Source organism: Tribolium castaneum, chromosome 3 (genome assembly GCF_031307605.1).
Source record: "Tribolium castaneum strain GA2 chromosome 3, icTriCast1.1, whole genome shotgun sequence".
Taxonomy (NCBI): domain Eukaryota; kingdom Metazoa; phylum Arthropoda; class Insecta; order Coleoptera; family Tenebrionidae; genus Tribolium; species Tribolium castaneum.
The window spans coordinates 17,424,372-17,440,479 of NC_087396.1; the positions used below are offsets into that span (position 1 = coordinate 17,424,372).

Here is a 16,108-nt window from a genome sequence, read left to right on the forward strand (position 1 = left end):
GCTCAGAAGGCTCTCAGAAGCAAGACAACTGGCAGGTGTGAACAAACGTAACAAACTTTTAAACTTCGATAAGTAAATACCCATTTATTTAATTTAAAAAACGTAAAGCCAGAACTAATACATAAGACACTGATTTCGGCGGTTCTCGGCTATCACTCTAACAGTTGATGCAGGTGGAGACATCACAACTCTCAGATGAAAATCTACTGCTGTCTCGATATACTGATGAATCAGTTACCAATAAAATGCAAATTTTTGCAATCAATGATGTTTTTTTCAGTGCCGTAGGAAAAATAGTGAACAAAACTCACTAGAAAGTGTCTGTCGTTTACTCGTGAGCTTTCCTCACTCGGCTGGTGCCTGGTGCGTCAAGGTTCTCACTCGCACTATATTACTCACTTTCCACTCTCGTTATGTAATATACTATTAAATCGGTTTGCTCAAGTTTTTTCATTAATTAAAAACATTTTAAATAAATTTCAGTTTGAAATGTTAATTAATATAAGTAGTAGGTATGTATACAGAGTGTCCGTAAAGTTGAGGCGTTCCTTTTAACACGAGGTACATTATTGTTAAGAGTTTTGGCCTAATTTATCTTCACAAAATGTTTTTAATAACAGATATGATTTTTAAAAAGGTTCTAAATAAAAACATACTATATTTATTTATCTTTTAATAACGTTCCAAGAGTATAATTTTCCTTTTCTTCAGATTAAACAAGTCTAATATAAAGACTTTACACACTTAAGTAGTAGAAAAAAGACTCAATTGTGTAAAGTTTTTGTATTAGACTTCTTTAATCTGAAGAAAAAAGAAATTATACCCTTTAAACGTCGTTAAAAGATATCTCAATAAAAACTCTTTTTCTGTGGAACCTTTTTCATTTAGAGATAATTTTTAAGTTTTCTCAAATTTTGAGTTCAGTTATGTCTACCTACCGTTTTGAGATGAACGCTTCAAATAATCTACTCTATTACTATGGACACCACATTTTCAATAATGTTACTTTTATTATTATTTTTTATTAGTCCGCGTATTCTCTGAATGCCGCAGCTGCATTCTGATAGCACTGCCCACACAACTGCACCAAATCTGTAAGATTGTTATCAATGTAATAGTGAGCTCTTCCGACTCATTAAATGGCAATTGTAACAACAAAAACAACTGCAACAATTGTTTTTGTTGTTTAATGCCAATGGACCTTTGATTTTTAATTTGAACAGAATCGGCTTCCCAAATAAAAAAAGTATCTTGTGTTGTTTTAGGCTAAAACCCTTCTAACCTCCTTGCTAAAACTCCTAAAAGCAACGCCTCAGCTTGCCTGTATCAGTCCGACAGACGTATGAAACCAAGTTTCTTTCAGAATCTGATGAGTCTTTGAAGAATAAAATTTTGTTTTTAGTTTTCGACTGATGCAGGAAAATTATGTACTTAAAAATTATGCAGGAAAATTATGTATTTGTAACGGTTTTCTAGGAAATAATTCCCAGTGTTGGGACATCAACAGTTTGTGATTTTTTCGATGAATTTAAATTTTTTTAAATTAAAAAATCTGCTAAAATGTAAATTTCTTAGGAAATAATTCCCAGCGTTAGAACATCTACAGATTGTGATTTTTTTGATGAATTTTAATTTTTTTGATATTATATAGTCAAAATGTATTCGTGACCAACAAAAAAAAGAATATTTATTTACTTTTTAATAGATTTTTTAAATCCTATTTTTATTGCTAGTATTTTTCTTTTAAAAAAATATACCATGTGATGCAGAAAATGTATCCTGTCGAAGTTAATGCGTTTTGTTTTTTCTATGAAACGCGTGATTTACCGGAATTTTTAGATTTGACAATTTCATGATTTTGCCTAGTATTAGCTGTTTCAAAATTATAAAAACACCAACATCGCATTTTACCGAATTATTTTTTTAAATAAGATTGATAAAATTGTAAAAGAGTTATTAATGATTAATTAGATCTCTCAGTATAAATTACATTAGCTATTATTTTTCTGAAATGCACGAATCATTTACAACAGTTAATTTTTATAGCTTTGAGACAGCTCATAGGTTATTTTAGCAAAAAATAGTTCATATTCATTTATAATATATTAAAAAACAAGTTTTATAAAATGAGTATTTTATGCAATTTTTTATTCTTTGCGCCCCCTTTATTATTTTATTAAAAAAAAATATGGTCGAAGAAATTTTCTGTCAGTTGATAACAGTAATAAATAATAAATAATAATAAATAAAAAAATGATGATTAAATCGATTTTCGATAAAACTCTTAAAATCTAAATATCCCTAAATTCATTAAAGTACATTGTACTTAGCCATAAACGACTCCTACTGATAGACGTTAATAAACGTATTATAAACACAAAGTATAAAAAAGATTTTTTATTATTACACGTACTTTTGTAACCCATGATTTTGGTTATAATAAAATCCAGTGACAAATGCAGTTTCAGAAAAATCCACCAATTAGACGAGAAAAATAATTATGAATATAATCATTTTTTGGTAAACATTAGATATACCATATGTTAATGTTTTTATTTTATCAGTTTTATCACTAAATGACTTGGCTTATCTGAAACCAGTTCAGTGTTGCCACTTTTCGCAATTTGGATCTTGCCATTGCCCCAATTTCCGAAAATTATTTTAGTAGCGAGCCTCCCCACAACTTTATCACAGCGAAACGACTAGCACGGTGCAGCCACCGGCAACGGCAACGTTGCATTTCACTGACAGTACTTGCGACGTCGTGGGCAAGTGTGGTTCGTTTGCCTTCGCCTTGAAACATCATCGCATATCAACGTAGCCCCCATGCTGTCAAATCGGGTCGACATTTTCCAAAAACCACTCGAACCCGAAATGACATAAAAAGGGTCGAATCGACTTGAAACGTGCACGTGCTGTCCGCGTTCGTGCCAGTATTGATTTTTATTTCTAACCTCTCAGTGATTCACCCCAGTTCACCCTAGAATTAAAATAATTTACAGTGTGTGTGTGGCGGTGGAGTGCGACATTGTCAACAGTGTTGTGGCAAAGGTTGCTTGATGTGCGAATTTAACGTTTAGTGATAATGATTAGTGGGTTTTATTGTTAACAATTTTTATCATGATTCTAGTGAAATTGTTATATTCGAGGTGAGTTCGGGTGATTTCTGGAAATTTGGTGTCGAAACGACTTCTTGGCGGGTTTTTGAGTACTTCCCCCAGTTGGGAGGACTTTCAAATTAGGTTACTGCACCTGCTTTTTGACACAAGGACGACGGAAATTTTTCAAATGTCATTTAAACTGACAATGACGTGTCGAAATAATAAAAATTCGATTATCTTTCTATTTATTAATGACATTTAAATAAAGAAAAAGAAAATGTACCTGTTTTAATCTTTATCTTGAAGTTATTTCGGTATCTATAGGTTTAAATCAGATTTGTTTATTTACCTAACCATGAATTTAATTCAGATCAAGTTGATTTCGTCAGAGGCTATCCAAACTTTTGTTACGCCTCTTAGAAACTATTATCCTTTAAATTTATTTATTTTTGCTCAGCTTGTGGTCACTTGAGCGTTAAGAAGATATTACGAGAATACAACAAAACACAAAAGATAATTTGCCTTAGAAGTCTGTTAAACTTTTCCTGGTTTGTAATAGGATTTAAAAATTGTCAAAAATTGTGCAGAGCGTCCAAAACGTAGTTCTAAGTATTTTTTCTCTAGTTTAATGTTGTATTCTTAATATGTACTTATAATTTGAAAAACTAAAATTACATTACAATTACTACTCTGTCGTTTTTAATTTACACCAACTACGAGTTGGAAAATTGTTGGCACTATTTAAAACTACCCCTGAACATCTTGCGGTTTTTAAAATGTAGGGTGTCAGGAGGCAAAGTAGCAAATAAAACCTACCTATTTCCTATTAGCTGCTTCAAAACTATAAAAACGCCAACGTCGCATTTTCTCTTAAAATAAGCTGTTATAAATTTTTCGTGCACTTCAAAAAAATAATAGTGTAATTTATATTTTCAAGAGATCTCATCATTTATAACTATTTTACATTTTTACCAACCTTGTTTAAAAAAATAATTTAGTATAATGCTACATTGGCGTTTTTATAGTTTTTAAACAGATTATATATCAAAAGCCGAGTCGAAATTTTTTTGAGATAAACATCATCTCGTACAAAGTTTTATCAGCTTAATTAATTTTGTTCATCACAAGTTTTTTTTGTAACACCTACTGTTTTCGAGATATGTGTATCAATGAACAAGCAAAAGGCACATTTTTGGTGTATTCAAAAATTCTATTTCCAATTAGTATATGCTTTCTAGTTTCTACAATCGGTGTTCTAGTGTATAAGATGCAAAAAAAAATTCAAAACAATTCCGTAAATACATAAAACAGAATAAATCAATCAAGTAATTCATATTATTTGTATCTTTACCTCGATTATACAGCCGATAAAAAATTACTTTAACGAAATGGTTAAATGAATGGATCTAAAAAAACAATTTACGTTCACTGGCACTAGGTCAAACACGTTTTTGTGACATGCAATGATAAATTTATCATAAATAATAAAGGATGAATGAAATTTCAGTATTTTTTTCTTGTGACAGTCTCTTATTGGTAAATTTTCAGCCAAAAAATAGTGACGTTTGGTTTGGATTGTTTGGAAACGGACCCGGATTTTTGTCGTTGAGAGGCAAACTCTTAACGTGAATGGAGTTTACCTTTACCACTTAACGGTTAAAAAATCTGGATTGCCAGTATTTGCAAGAGACAAGGGTCACTCAACTGTCAAATTATTTTGCTTCATTTGAACACAAATGCTTTTACAGTAGAATCGAACAAAGGACATCTTTTGCTCAGTTTACGTTTACTGTTGAAAACTAATAAAATGAGTCTGTATAGTGTGAAATATTTTTATTGTTTATAGCTTTTGTTTTATCACATAATTGATTACACCTTATCATTTTTTATTAAACTAGTTGGTGTAAAGTTTGCTTAGTTCATAGTCTGTTTATTGTGAGAAGTTCTGTGAACTTTTGCCTTCTAGAATTTTTTCCCAAGAGTAAACAATTAATACGTGTTGGCAGCACTGACTCGAAATTTGTTGAAACTGGTTTAATTAGTTTATGAATAAAGAGTGGATAATACACAAAAAATTGTTTCCCGAGTCAGTCTTGTAAACTGAAATTGATGTGTCGAGCAACCTGTCACCAGGTTCAGGTTTAACGTCCTCTGGCTTTCTCAGGTGTTTCGAGGGTGTAATCAGGAAGTCGTCATGACAGCTTTAGCACCTCTATAAACTCTTCTTCTATTACGCATTTTTGTAATTGTCAGTCGTAAATAATCGCTTTTTACAAGTTTCATTGATTCATGGTTATTGCCAATGCTGAAAGAGTCGTGAACTCTTCCAACCTCGATTTCAACAATTAAAAAAACCATTTATTCATTTTGCCCACGTAAAAACCGCTGAAGCATTTTTCGAAGCACGTGACTTTATTCCATATTAGGTGAAAGTAAACAAAAGTGGTATGCGCCAAACGTAAACTAGTCCAACGGCTTTTTATCGGGGCACCATGAATCGCCAACTATTAGATAATAATTTACGAAAATTCTCAATTTATCTGACAGCTGAATCGATTGCACGTTTACGTAACAATTAACGCGTGAAATTGCCGATTTTGTGTGTAGTCTCAAATGGCATTTTACCAAAGTTTGACTAATCAAGAATTTTAATCGAATTTTTAATTAGACAGATCTAGTGCACTTATGTTTCCAAACCACTGCCATACGTAAAAAAAATCTAATGGGGACCACAAATGGTCGTGGCGATGTCATGGCCAAGCAAAATAAAAAATGATTTATTTATTAAAGTTCCGGCAACGACTAATTTTGATTTTTTCTCTTTTAATTAAAATGTTTTGCTGTTTTGACTGGGAATTTTCGTCGAATTATTCGGCACTTTTAGTCACTCATAATTACACCAGAAAAAACTTTAATGCTTTAGATTTTTATGCACAATTACTGGATTTTTGATTAAAATTTCTAATTGTTTCGACTGATTTGATTTCTATTGTTAAACAATACTGGTATTTACATTAATGGCGATTTTACGACAACTAATTTTGATAAGAATTGAATAAGGTTAGTTTGGCAACATTTTCGAATTGTTTCAGAAAACTATGCTTTGAATAATGGATTTTGACAAGGATCCCACCCTTCAGGAATGGACCCGCGAGCAACCTTTATCCGTCCTGGCCCTTGATAGCGCTGATAGGGCCGTCCTTCGAATTGCAGGTAAACAAGTATTTTTAGACAGTTTGCGTGATTGATGCTTTATCGCGAATTGTTTTATGGCATTTTTTGACAGTTAGTTCAGCGTTGTATCTTAAAAATCTGAATTTGTTTTACACGGCACTGGCTAAATAATTAGATTTAATTACTGGAACTAATTGTTAATTAGCTAATGGAGCGTGCAGGGACGTAATTGATATGTGTGGGTCAGAAATCTTCAATTTTGTTAAAATGATTCGAATTGAGTCACGCTAAAATATACAAGTCACTTGCTAAGAATAGGTAGGATTTTCGGTATTTCGCGTTTAGTGAAACTCCGGAAATGCTTCACATGTCCCAGTTTTGCCTTCTTGACTCACAAATGTACATAATTGTGAGTCAGAGTGACATTTTTGGCTCTCACAGGAAAACCCCATTCTGCTTTTTAAAACACATCCTGAAGAGATTTGGTTTTGTCGGTTATTATTAACGAAATTCTTAAATTAGACGCCGCTCCTAAAATTAAATTCGTGGTCTATTTCAAAATGGAACTTCAAGCAAGAAAATACTTGAACAGCAAGCAATACAATTGAAATTCTTCAGATTACAGGACATGACTTATTGACGGTTGGCATGCCGTTTATTGTCCAAGTCTTGTAATTTTTGACCTTCCTGTACCGTTTGCAAGAGAGATGAATGTTTTTTTACTAATCGCAGCAAAAATTCCGGTTCAAAAAACTTTAAATTGCTCATTAAAACCTCCAGTGTTTCACCATCAACAGTAGCAAGTATTCTTGCGTTTTTCTTTAGTAATAGCCTTGGCGGCTTGCATCTCATAGACAACCTTCACGCTCTTGAAATAAATCATTGATAAAAAATTTGAACGAATTCTTCCGACCTTCACCTCACGAAGCCGGAAGTGAGAAAACGTGTACTTCCCATCGTTACGCAGTATAATAATTTCTTGATCGGCAAGTCGTAATCAGACGATTATTATATCGTTTAGTTTCCAATCAAGGTAAAACAAGTTAATTTGCGTGCAAAGGGCGATCGATGCGGGAAATTAACGAAGTGAGAGCTAAATTAAGGAAAGTTGGGGATTTGGGGAAATTAGAAGGGATTGGTACGAGTGCATGCGAGTTTTTCTCACTCTGAGATTGTTTACTATAATTAATACAGGTGTAGCAATATTATTAACAACACTGATAAAGTTTCTAAACAACACAAGTCGAGATACTTGCGCGTTATTCTTTTCATAAACATAATTTTTTTATTCAGATCATCAGATCATTGTTTATTATTACGTAGGTAGGAACTTCCGGAATTTTTAAAATATGTTTTTTTAATTCGATGCAGAATTATTGCAGATAATTTTGTTCTGGTATGTTGGCTATTATAATTAAGACCAAAGCGGCATTCAGACAACACATATTGTGGTTGGCATAACTAACAAGTCGAATTAAAACGGTTATTAAGGTGTTAGAATTAATTAAAAACCAGTAGATGAAAGATTTGAAAAGAAAACCTTTGGAGTGAAACATTAATTGCGTTAATGGAAATGAAATATAATTGTAACAAGCGTTTGCGAAATGGAAAGTCATTAAATCACAATAACAAAGGATTAAAAATAAATATTGTTTTGCGTTTTTCTCTACTCAGCGTCTGCTGATTTTCCATACATGGCAGGCGTGCTCCATTTACTCATAATTCCACAAAATGATGGGAAAATGGTGCAATTAAACACAGTTAGTTTGAAATTACGTCCAATTAGCGTCTTTGCATACAGTGGATGTATTAAAATTCCAACCGACGTGTCGAAAGATCAACAAAATTGATAGTTTTGTTTTTTCATCAGTTCATAAGGCACAATTATGTAAATCGGTAACGTCAACAAAATGCTTTCAGACTCTCTCAATTGAAAACACCTGTAACAGGTTCCATCGTAACCTTAGTCATATGCGAGAATAAACTTTAATTACTTAATTGATATTACTCGTTGTACATTTGCGATTTGCCTCCAATTAGCACCGTGGTGCGATGTTGACACTGGACACTCGGTTTTTATCACTGAGTCTGCAAGTGCTGCAGGAAGCTTCCAGTTATCCTGCTAGCGCGGCATTCCTGCAATACGTGCTCATTTGACAAACTGTACTGTCACGTCGAGAACGAATTTATGCCAATGATGAGTCGTGTATTTGCTTTGAGATCATTTCATTCCGATGAGGCTGAGGTCGGGTCACTCAGCTGTCCACTTGATGAAATAATTTGTTTAAACAGCTGTTTGACACAATTGTCAAAATTTTGAAATGTTGGCACGTCTTTTCATTTTGCTGTTTGCTATTTATCTGCTGGTCAAGACCGTGGGGAGGCAAAATCCGAAAGTGGCACTCATCGTGATTCTAATTTTTGTGATTCTGTTATTGTAAGTGTTACGAAAGAGGAAGTGTTGAAAACCTTAGAAGGAAGCAATGGGACCCCATAGAATTGTAAATGGTTGTAGCTAAAGTAGTGCCACATTCAGAGAACCAGCGGATGTTGAAACCTGTTATGGTCATTAGAGACGATTGATAACAAAATTATACGGTCAGAAGTGGCGAAGAATGTAATAAATCTTCTATTTTGCTCTGACTGCTCATTATATCGCTTAATAAGAATAAAAAACAGTGCCAATTACAAGTCGTCTTTTTGGTGTCATTTCAGTTTTGATTTTTCTTGTCTTTGCGACTCATCTATAATGTTGATGTCACGATTTTAAATCACTTTACTCGTTCCACGTCGGTGCTTTTGGTCGTGAGTCTACAGATACGCTCGAAATTCTCCAAGGTATCGATGGTCTTCCTGATAGCTTGGCAGGCATGACTGAGTAAAATCACATGAGATCAAAATAATTGACCAATTAAAGTACTTTTAGATTTTTCAATACCTCAGGGTACTAATTGGCACTTCTCCAGTTTTTTAACTTTAATTCTATCTCTCGTTTTGGCGTTTTATTTACTAAGACACATCAAAGAGCAATTCGCGCGTCCGTGCTAAAAATAGTACGACCTTTGCGATCACTCATTTGTCATTTAACCTCTATTGAAATTATCTTATTTTGATCTTGTACCACAAATCAATTACGACAATGTGTTTGCTTTGACAGATTTTTTACACATGTACGACTAGCTAAACACACTACTACAAATCGTTGTTTGCTGAGAGTGTTTGCAAATTATTCAACCTTGATGTGACCAATTCAAGTCTCTAAACCATAGCGAATAATTTCAAAGTTTGAGCATTAGTGGGATAATTTGGTCGTAATTCTAAACTCGCGTGTTTATAACCCAGGATTTTGTGCGGTTATGAATGAACCGAGATAATCGTGGTGAATATATGCAAAGAATTCCGATGACTCAAACAGATCATCGAGAAGAAACAGATCATGTTTTAACTTTCTCCAAAACAAAAAAGTTTGTTCGTTAGACTAAACTCTGGTTGTCTGGCTCCGGTTCTCACGTGTTCTTTGTCTTGTCTGTCACCTCACGTAAATAATTGCAACTTGGTTTATTTTACGAGACTTCAGAATGATAACGTCTTTGTATGTTCAACGAGGAACAAAATTGGGTTTACTTTTGCTTTAATCGAAGAACCTGATTGAGTCTTAATTAACTTGTATGTCAATGCCATGGGAATGAAACTGTGCTTGTAATAATGAATTTAAATATCAAGGAATTTGCCGTAAATTGGCTATTTTTATGTAATTTCCTTTATGACTTTATTAGCGGTTCATATAATTATTTCAAAGAATATCTAAGATTATGCCACTTTTCTTATTGTGAATGCTGTGGGTGTTACACCAATAGAATACGAAGGGCAAAAGTTAACAATTGGCAGAAAAATGCGTCGCAGAGCTCTGGGCTAAAGGTTAAATGTAGAAAATGCCAATTTTAGCAAACTTTCATTTCGTTTTATTTCAGTAATTTGATAGTGACCTGATTCTTATCATAAAGTCTAGACGTGAATTTTTTACTAAAAAACGAAAGTTTGTCCTATTAAAATGATACCTACTTACGTAACGCATGGAGGTCATTGTTTGACGGTTTAAAGATTTATATCTTAATTTATTTTGATGGGATTCGTAATGGGTTCGCAAGAACAGTAGTTGGGAAGTTAATAAGTAGCCATGTCTCTTAGTGGTCAACTTGAGGAGATGATGGATGATCATTGAAACCGAATGCGAATTATTTATTCGTATTAGCAAAATTAGTTACATATTTGGGACTTTTTTTCTGCTGTGGGCTTCTTTTGGGTTCAAGGCAACTACATTCTGTGTGAAATCACGAAATACGGTGTGAGAAAACCTTTAAAACAATCCAAACTCGATCACTTCTCGTTTCTTTATCCACCGTTGCCGTTTCTCCTCTTCCGGCTTCCCGCAAAAAGCTTTGTTCATTGGCATGCCACCTGTTGGGTTACCCACATCCGCATGCGAACAAGAAACCCTTTCCGTGTCTGTCCGCCCCATCTTTGTTCTCAAGTGCAGCAAGCGGCAACTTATTGCACCGGTTGGGTCCTTGACCTTGCCCGATGGTGCACCATAATCTGCATGCCGTAAATGGACCATTACGCAATTAGCGGATTAATTTCATTCATAGTAAAGGCCTGGGCAGTTGGGCGGTACGCTTTTATAGCGTAGTTTTCAGTGAATGTTGTTTTTTTACAATTATGTTGTCTAATTGTGAACTGCCTTTCAGCGTAAATCATTTTAATAAGAAATGTGAGTATTATTCAGATGGATCTTTATTTGAAAGCAGCAAAATGAGATTTTTACGCTTGAGGAAATCGAACATTTTTTAACTGGGAGCTTCTCTCAGACAGTTTGAAATTCAAATGTCATTGTAACTATAAGTTAAAAAAAGTTTATATATTTATTTTCCTAAACATCACAGCACTTACTAGAGTTTTTAGATCTTCTGTGTGGTAAATAATTTACTTCGCTGGACATTACATAACACACATAATACTTTTAATTGTATTATCTTGTGTCAGGTACAAAAAGTCCATGTCAGTGCCCCATAAACATTTCCATACCCCAATGTTCAATAAGATAAAATCTTCACAGTATATATTTTTAAACATGTTTTGTGGCCAATAAATGTGAGTAAATATTAAAAAATAAAAGTAAGTAAATATGTAAAATAATTCTCAGAATTCAGGAAAATTTATCGATATTTAAATATTTGGTTACAAATTCCATAAACCTTTTTATCATTTATTTTATTTGCTACAATAGTGGGAATTTATTTGAATTTATTTATTTTTGCAACCATATTTTCGTTGATAGGTTTTTTTACCGTATAGAAATACCTTTCTTTTATTTCAATTCCGTGTTCCGTCATTTTTGTGAGGTAAAACTGTAGTCATATTTCTGAATATAAATTATTTATAAGTAACAGTTGTGTTTTATTACTTTTGACACCTTTCGAGATAGCAGTAATTTATCTTTCCTCACCGTAACAATCTCTTTTAGGATGATGCATTACTATTGTGATGTAACCTAAACCACACATGAGACTTTTCAACACGTGGTTGCAATAAAATAATACTTACCTCCTACTTACCATAATATTCGCGTGTCGTCCTTCGACACGAAAAAAAAATGGGGTGAAAATGTTATCCCCAAATACCATCAAATTTAAATTCGTTAATCATATCATAATCGTTTCTTTTTCAGTCAGGAAATGTGAGGATCACACTTGTTTCACTAAGACGTCTAACTTTTGCGCATTTTTTTCAAGCTATCACGCACTATTTATTTTATAATACATCATCCATCAAAGTTGAAGTTAATTTTTCTATGGTTGGTCTTGCACCATGTCGGGAAATTACTCTTGGGATTTGCATTTATGCTGGCTTTTGTTCATGGTTAGTCATTAGTTCTTGTGGGTTTAATTATAATAGGTGGAGACGGTTTTTTTCACGGTTAGAGTAATGTAGTAAAGACGGCTAGATTGCAATTTTGTCTGAGACAATGTCTGATCGTATCTAAATGGTATTGTTACGGAAGTGTGTCCATAAAGTAGTTTTTTAGTGATAGGTTATTAACTTATTACCTTACGTTTTAGTATGGATAGCCGCTTATACTATCGCAGGTTTAACCGGAAATAAATTACTTAAAATTGCTTTTCATTATCTAGCTTTTCCAGACAGAAAATCTATTTATAGTCCTACCAGCTTATTAAAATTGCGTTCAATTTTGTCTTCCTTCTTCCTTCTTGTCTGCAAAGAATGTACGTAAGTTTGTCACAAAGATAAAAATTTTCTGCTCTAATTAAAAATATAAGGAGAATCCAAAAAATAAAATAATTTTTTTTACTACATTACGTAAAAATACATTGTGATAGCCAGAATTACGTGGAAATACCAAAACAGATCATCAATAAACAATTCTAGAGGAGTGTCTTTTAGTAAACACGTCGTTTGAAATGTCAAAGCTTATAAAAGATAACTAATAGCCTATAATTAATCGTTTAATAGGTCGAACGTGTTAAAAATTGCAACAGCGCATACATAAGTCAAAGACTTTTACAGAAGCTGTTACATTCTTTACACAGCGTTTTGTTTAACAACACTATAAATATTTAATATTGAAATTCCAAATTTGTAGATAAAATGAACAAGTTTACTGTTTTAAAATCATCAAATGAAAGACCGGCAATTAAATTAATTATTTAAATAAATGCTCTTATGTATTTTAATTAATTGAAGAGCATTAATTGTTATGAAACAATACTTATTTCGGGTTTTATTGACCTTGTCAAGGTTTACTGACCGGTATTTTTATGTGTAGTTCAAAAATTTGCCGCCGCAATAAACTTTTTAAATATCATTAACAGTTCTCTACTTTACCGGTGCTTCTAGTTAGCGTGTCGAGCTACAGAGAGCGCCATTTATTTCATTTGTTTCGTATGTGATTTGATTTTCACTAAGGAATAAAATATCCTATTTTTTTAAGGTAAAGTAAAGAGACACCTAAACAAACACAAACCGTTAATGATTGATTGAATTGATTGACAATCACTTATTGATTGACGAAATTTGATAAAGCCTTGCTAAATATTTTTAGATATCTAATGAGATAAGAGAAACAAATTAACGACTTTCCTTATAAGCGAAATATTTATTAATCAATAATCAGTACAGGAAAGTAAACTAATGTTGAAAATAAGGTTTAAAAAGTACAAATTCTAATGAATATTTATGCGAAAAGCCCATGAGGATTTATTTCTTTGGCATATTCATACATCGTTAACACCTTGACAAAATAATCAAAATTAATAGTTCTCTAGCACGAAATCTACCCTATTTGCAACTGAACCCACCCTTCCTGGTCCCCATTTCCGGGATTAAATACGTAATCCCCTAACATGTGTTTCTTAAATAAACAGCCATTTGCGTGTTTACTGGAACACTGATAATTTTCGTCAATTTTCACAACCTTTTCGATGAAAGTAAAATTTGGCGTTACATAATGATCTAATTAATTGTCGAAAATCAGCAACGCCCACATCGTCATCTCATTAACACAAATACATAAATGAACTTACCGAAAAATTCACCAAATCGGAAAATGTCAACACCTACACGATTGGTTCGTTCACTGCTTGGATGCGCGTTTTCGAGTCGTTTGGACGTGCTTTGGAAATTTTTCGATAAGTGATGATTTACCGTTAATTTTACGGTTAGTTTGAATTGTCAGGGGTCAAAATTTATTTCGAATTAATTTGTTAACCTTAGGGTCAGGTGCTGACAAATTTTGGAGTGTGACCAAAACGTGCCACTCATCCTAAAGAGAGCTCATGCCTGAATTGTTTTTAAAATGTGTTTATAATTTAATTATAGTCGTGAGAAGGCGGAATCAATTCCATTCCCTAAAGGCAAGGAATTAATCTATTTAATACTCATCTATTAATACCATTAGACCGACATTTAATCGATAATTTGATATGATATATGGCTTTCCAATAAATTGCTTAAGCTATCCGAAAAAAATAGTTCACACTTTAGGGCGTGTATTTTCGAGCGAATTACTCGCAGATGGTAAGAATTTTTACATTGCCATTTGGATCAGGGTCGTTCAGGAAAACCCACTCCAAGCCCACAATATTTTTTCTGTAAGTCTAGTAAAACCCACTCGAAATATGCAATCGTAGAAACGTTATGTAAGCCTTTGATAAGGGGAGAAATCGCAAATATATTTCTTTCATGGAGTGCAAAAGGTCGCACCTCAATAAATAGTGGCATCAAGCATCTTGGCATAAGTACTCCACTAATTGAGGTTTAAGTTGTGTACTTGTGATACTCGAGAAGCAATTTCGATTCGTTAACATCTCGATGAAAGGAATCTACACAACTTCTCTTCCAATGGCACACATTCCGTGGGTTGATAGGTAATGCGATTTTTTCTTCGTTTCCGATCGACTTAAACGAACTTAGAATGCCTTTCTTTTCCCATATGGGACAAGAGAAGATACCGTTGGAAGTCGTACTGTGATGGTAATTCGGTCTCACATAAAGATGAGGCTGTGGCTTCTGCAGAGGACAACAACCTTGTCGTTGAAGGAGGCTTTAGTGACTCATTGCATCTAAGTGCATTTGGGTGGGTTCGGTTCAAATTGGATAAGGAGGAAATCGATTCAAGTCCTTTCTGCGATACTTCACCTCACGTGTATACATAATTCCATTTTAATTGTTTCTTGTTACAATAAAGGCCAAACTCTAATTACTTTTTCTCATCATTATTTTCGTCATTAATCATCTCTGGAAAAATAAAACCAGAATTGTGTCGGGAACTTCCCGGCAATGTTTATTTTTCTTAATGAAAGCTCCCAACCTACAAAAGCTTCCTTCAAAATATAAACCAACTTTTTTAACGTAAACAACCCTTTGATGCTGCTACAAGTTTTTTTTCTCATAAATAAGTCGCGATGATTCCGGTCTCCCCTATAATTAATAAATACGGATTAAGGATGCTTTGGGCTACTTTATGCGAATGCTGAAATAAACAACAAGTTAATGGGTTTGAAATTTGTTATTTCAAGTGTTTACATAAATGATTTACCTTTTATGGTTGTAAGTGTCGGATTATTTGTATTAATACGACCTTACAAAGGATTTCTAGAATGCAAATTTCTCAATTGAAAAAATCGACCCGAAGCGTTTGCTTATGATTTATGCCAGAGGAAATTTTATCTGTGAGAGAATTGTTTGTGAAAAATAAAAAAGCTGAAAATGGAAGGATAACGATGATGTTTTTGGTAAAAATATGTGAAACATTTTGATAGATCAGAGAAAACAAAATGCTTACGTGTTGAAGTCAGTTATTTTTATTAACTATAATTGATAGTTTTAATTGTTAAATGAAATGATAACTGTTATTTTGACGTAATTATCTTCTAATACGCGATTAAAATACCTTAGATTTGTCTCAGAGATAAACAAGAAATATAAATACAATAATCATGCTTCTGGGAATATCTGTTTCCTTTGCAATTTACCACAATGTCACAAATGGTTTAATAAAAACTTTGGGGACCAAAAAAGTACAGCAAACATTGGTTATAATGCATTTCAAGCGACCGACTAAACCAGTTCATTTTATCAGGAGTTTGCAATATGCGATGATGTCTTTATTGTCTTCTTTTACATAAATTTTTTTAATTTTAAGGTTGGAAAACGTAAAATTTACTTTGAGTAGCTGTACAGGGTGAGACAATAGTGCGTTTTTTCTGACATGTCCTAAGATGCAATCAAAAATACCAATTACACTTACCACTTGG

General features: G+C 33.2%; 1 protein-coding gene and 1 long non-coding RNA gene across 9 annotated transcripts in view; one reads left to right on the plus strand and one right to left on the minus strand.

Annotated features, from left to right (window-relative positions):
• The first annotated feature begins 2,729 nt into the window (after positions 1-2,729).
• The window catches only part of shot (short stop), a 67,206-nt gene continuing 53,827 nt past the window's right edge, over positions 2,730-16,108 (plus strand). For all 8 annotated transcript variants that reach the window (XM_015981687.2, XM_015981690.2, XM_015981695.2 and 5 more), the window contains exons 1-2: positions 2,730-3,149; positions 6,194-6,314. In XM_015981687.2, coding sequence (XP_015837173.1) covers positions 6,212-6,314 — 103 coding nt within the window. In that variant the 5' untranslated portion in view covers positions 2,730-3,149; positions 6,194-6,211. The remainder of the gene's footprint in view (positions 3,150-6,193; positions 6,315-16,108) is intronic.
• Positions 10,407-15,658, minus strand: LOC107398249 (uncharacterized). The gene is made up of 3 exons (XR_001575150.2): positions 15,213-15,658; positions 13,877-15,162; positions 10,407-10,871 (listed from the first exon to the last, which is right to left on the minus strand). It is a non-coding gene; the product is annotated as an uncharacterized LOC107398249 (long non-coding RNA).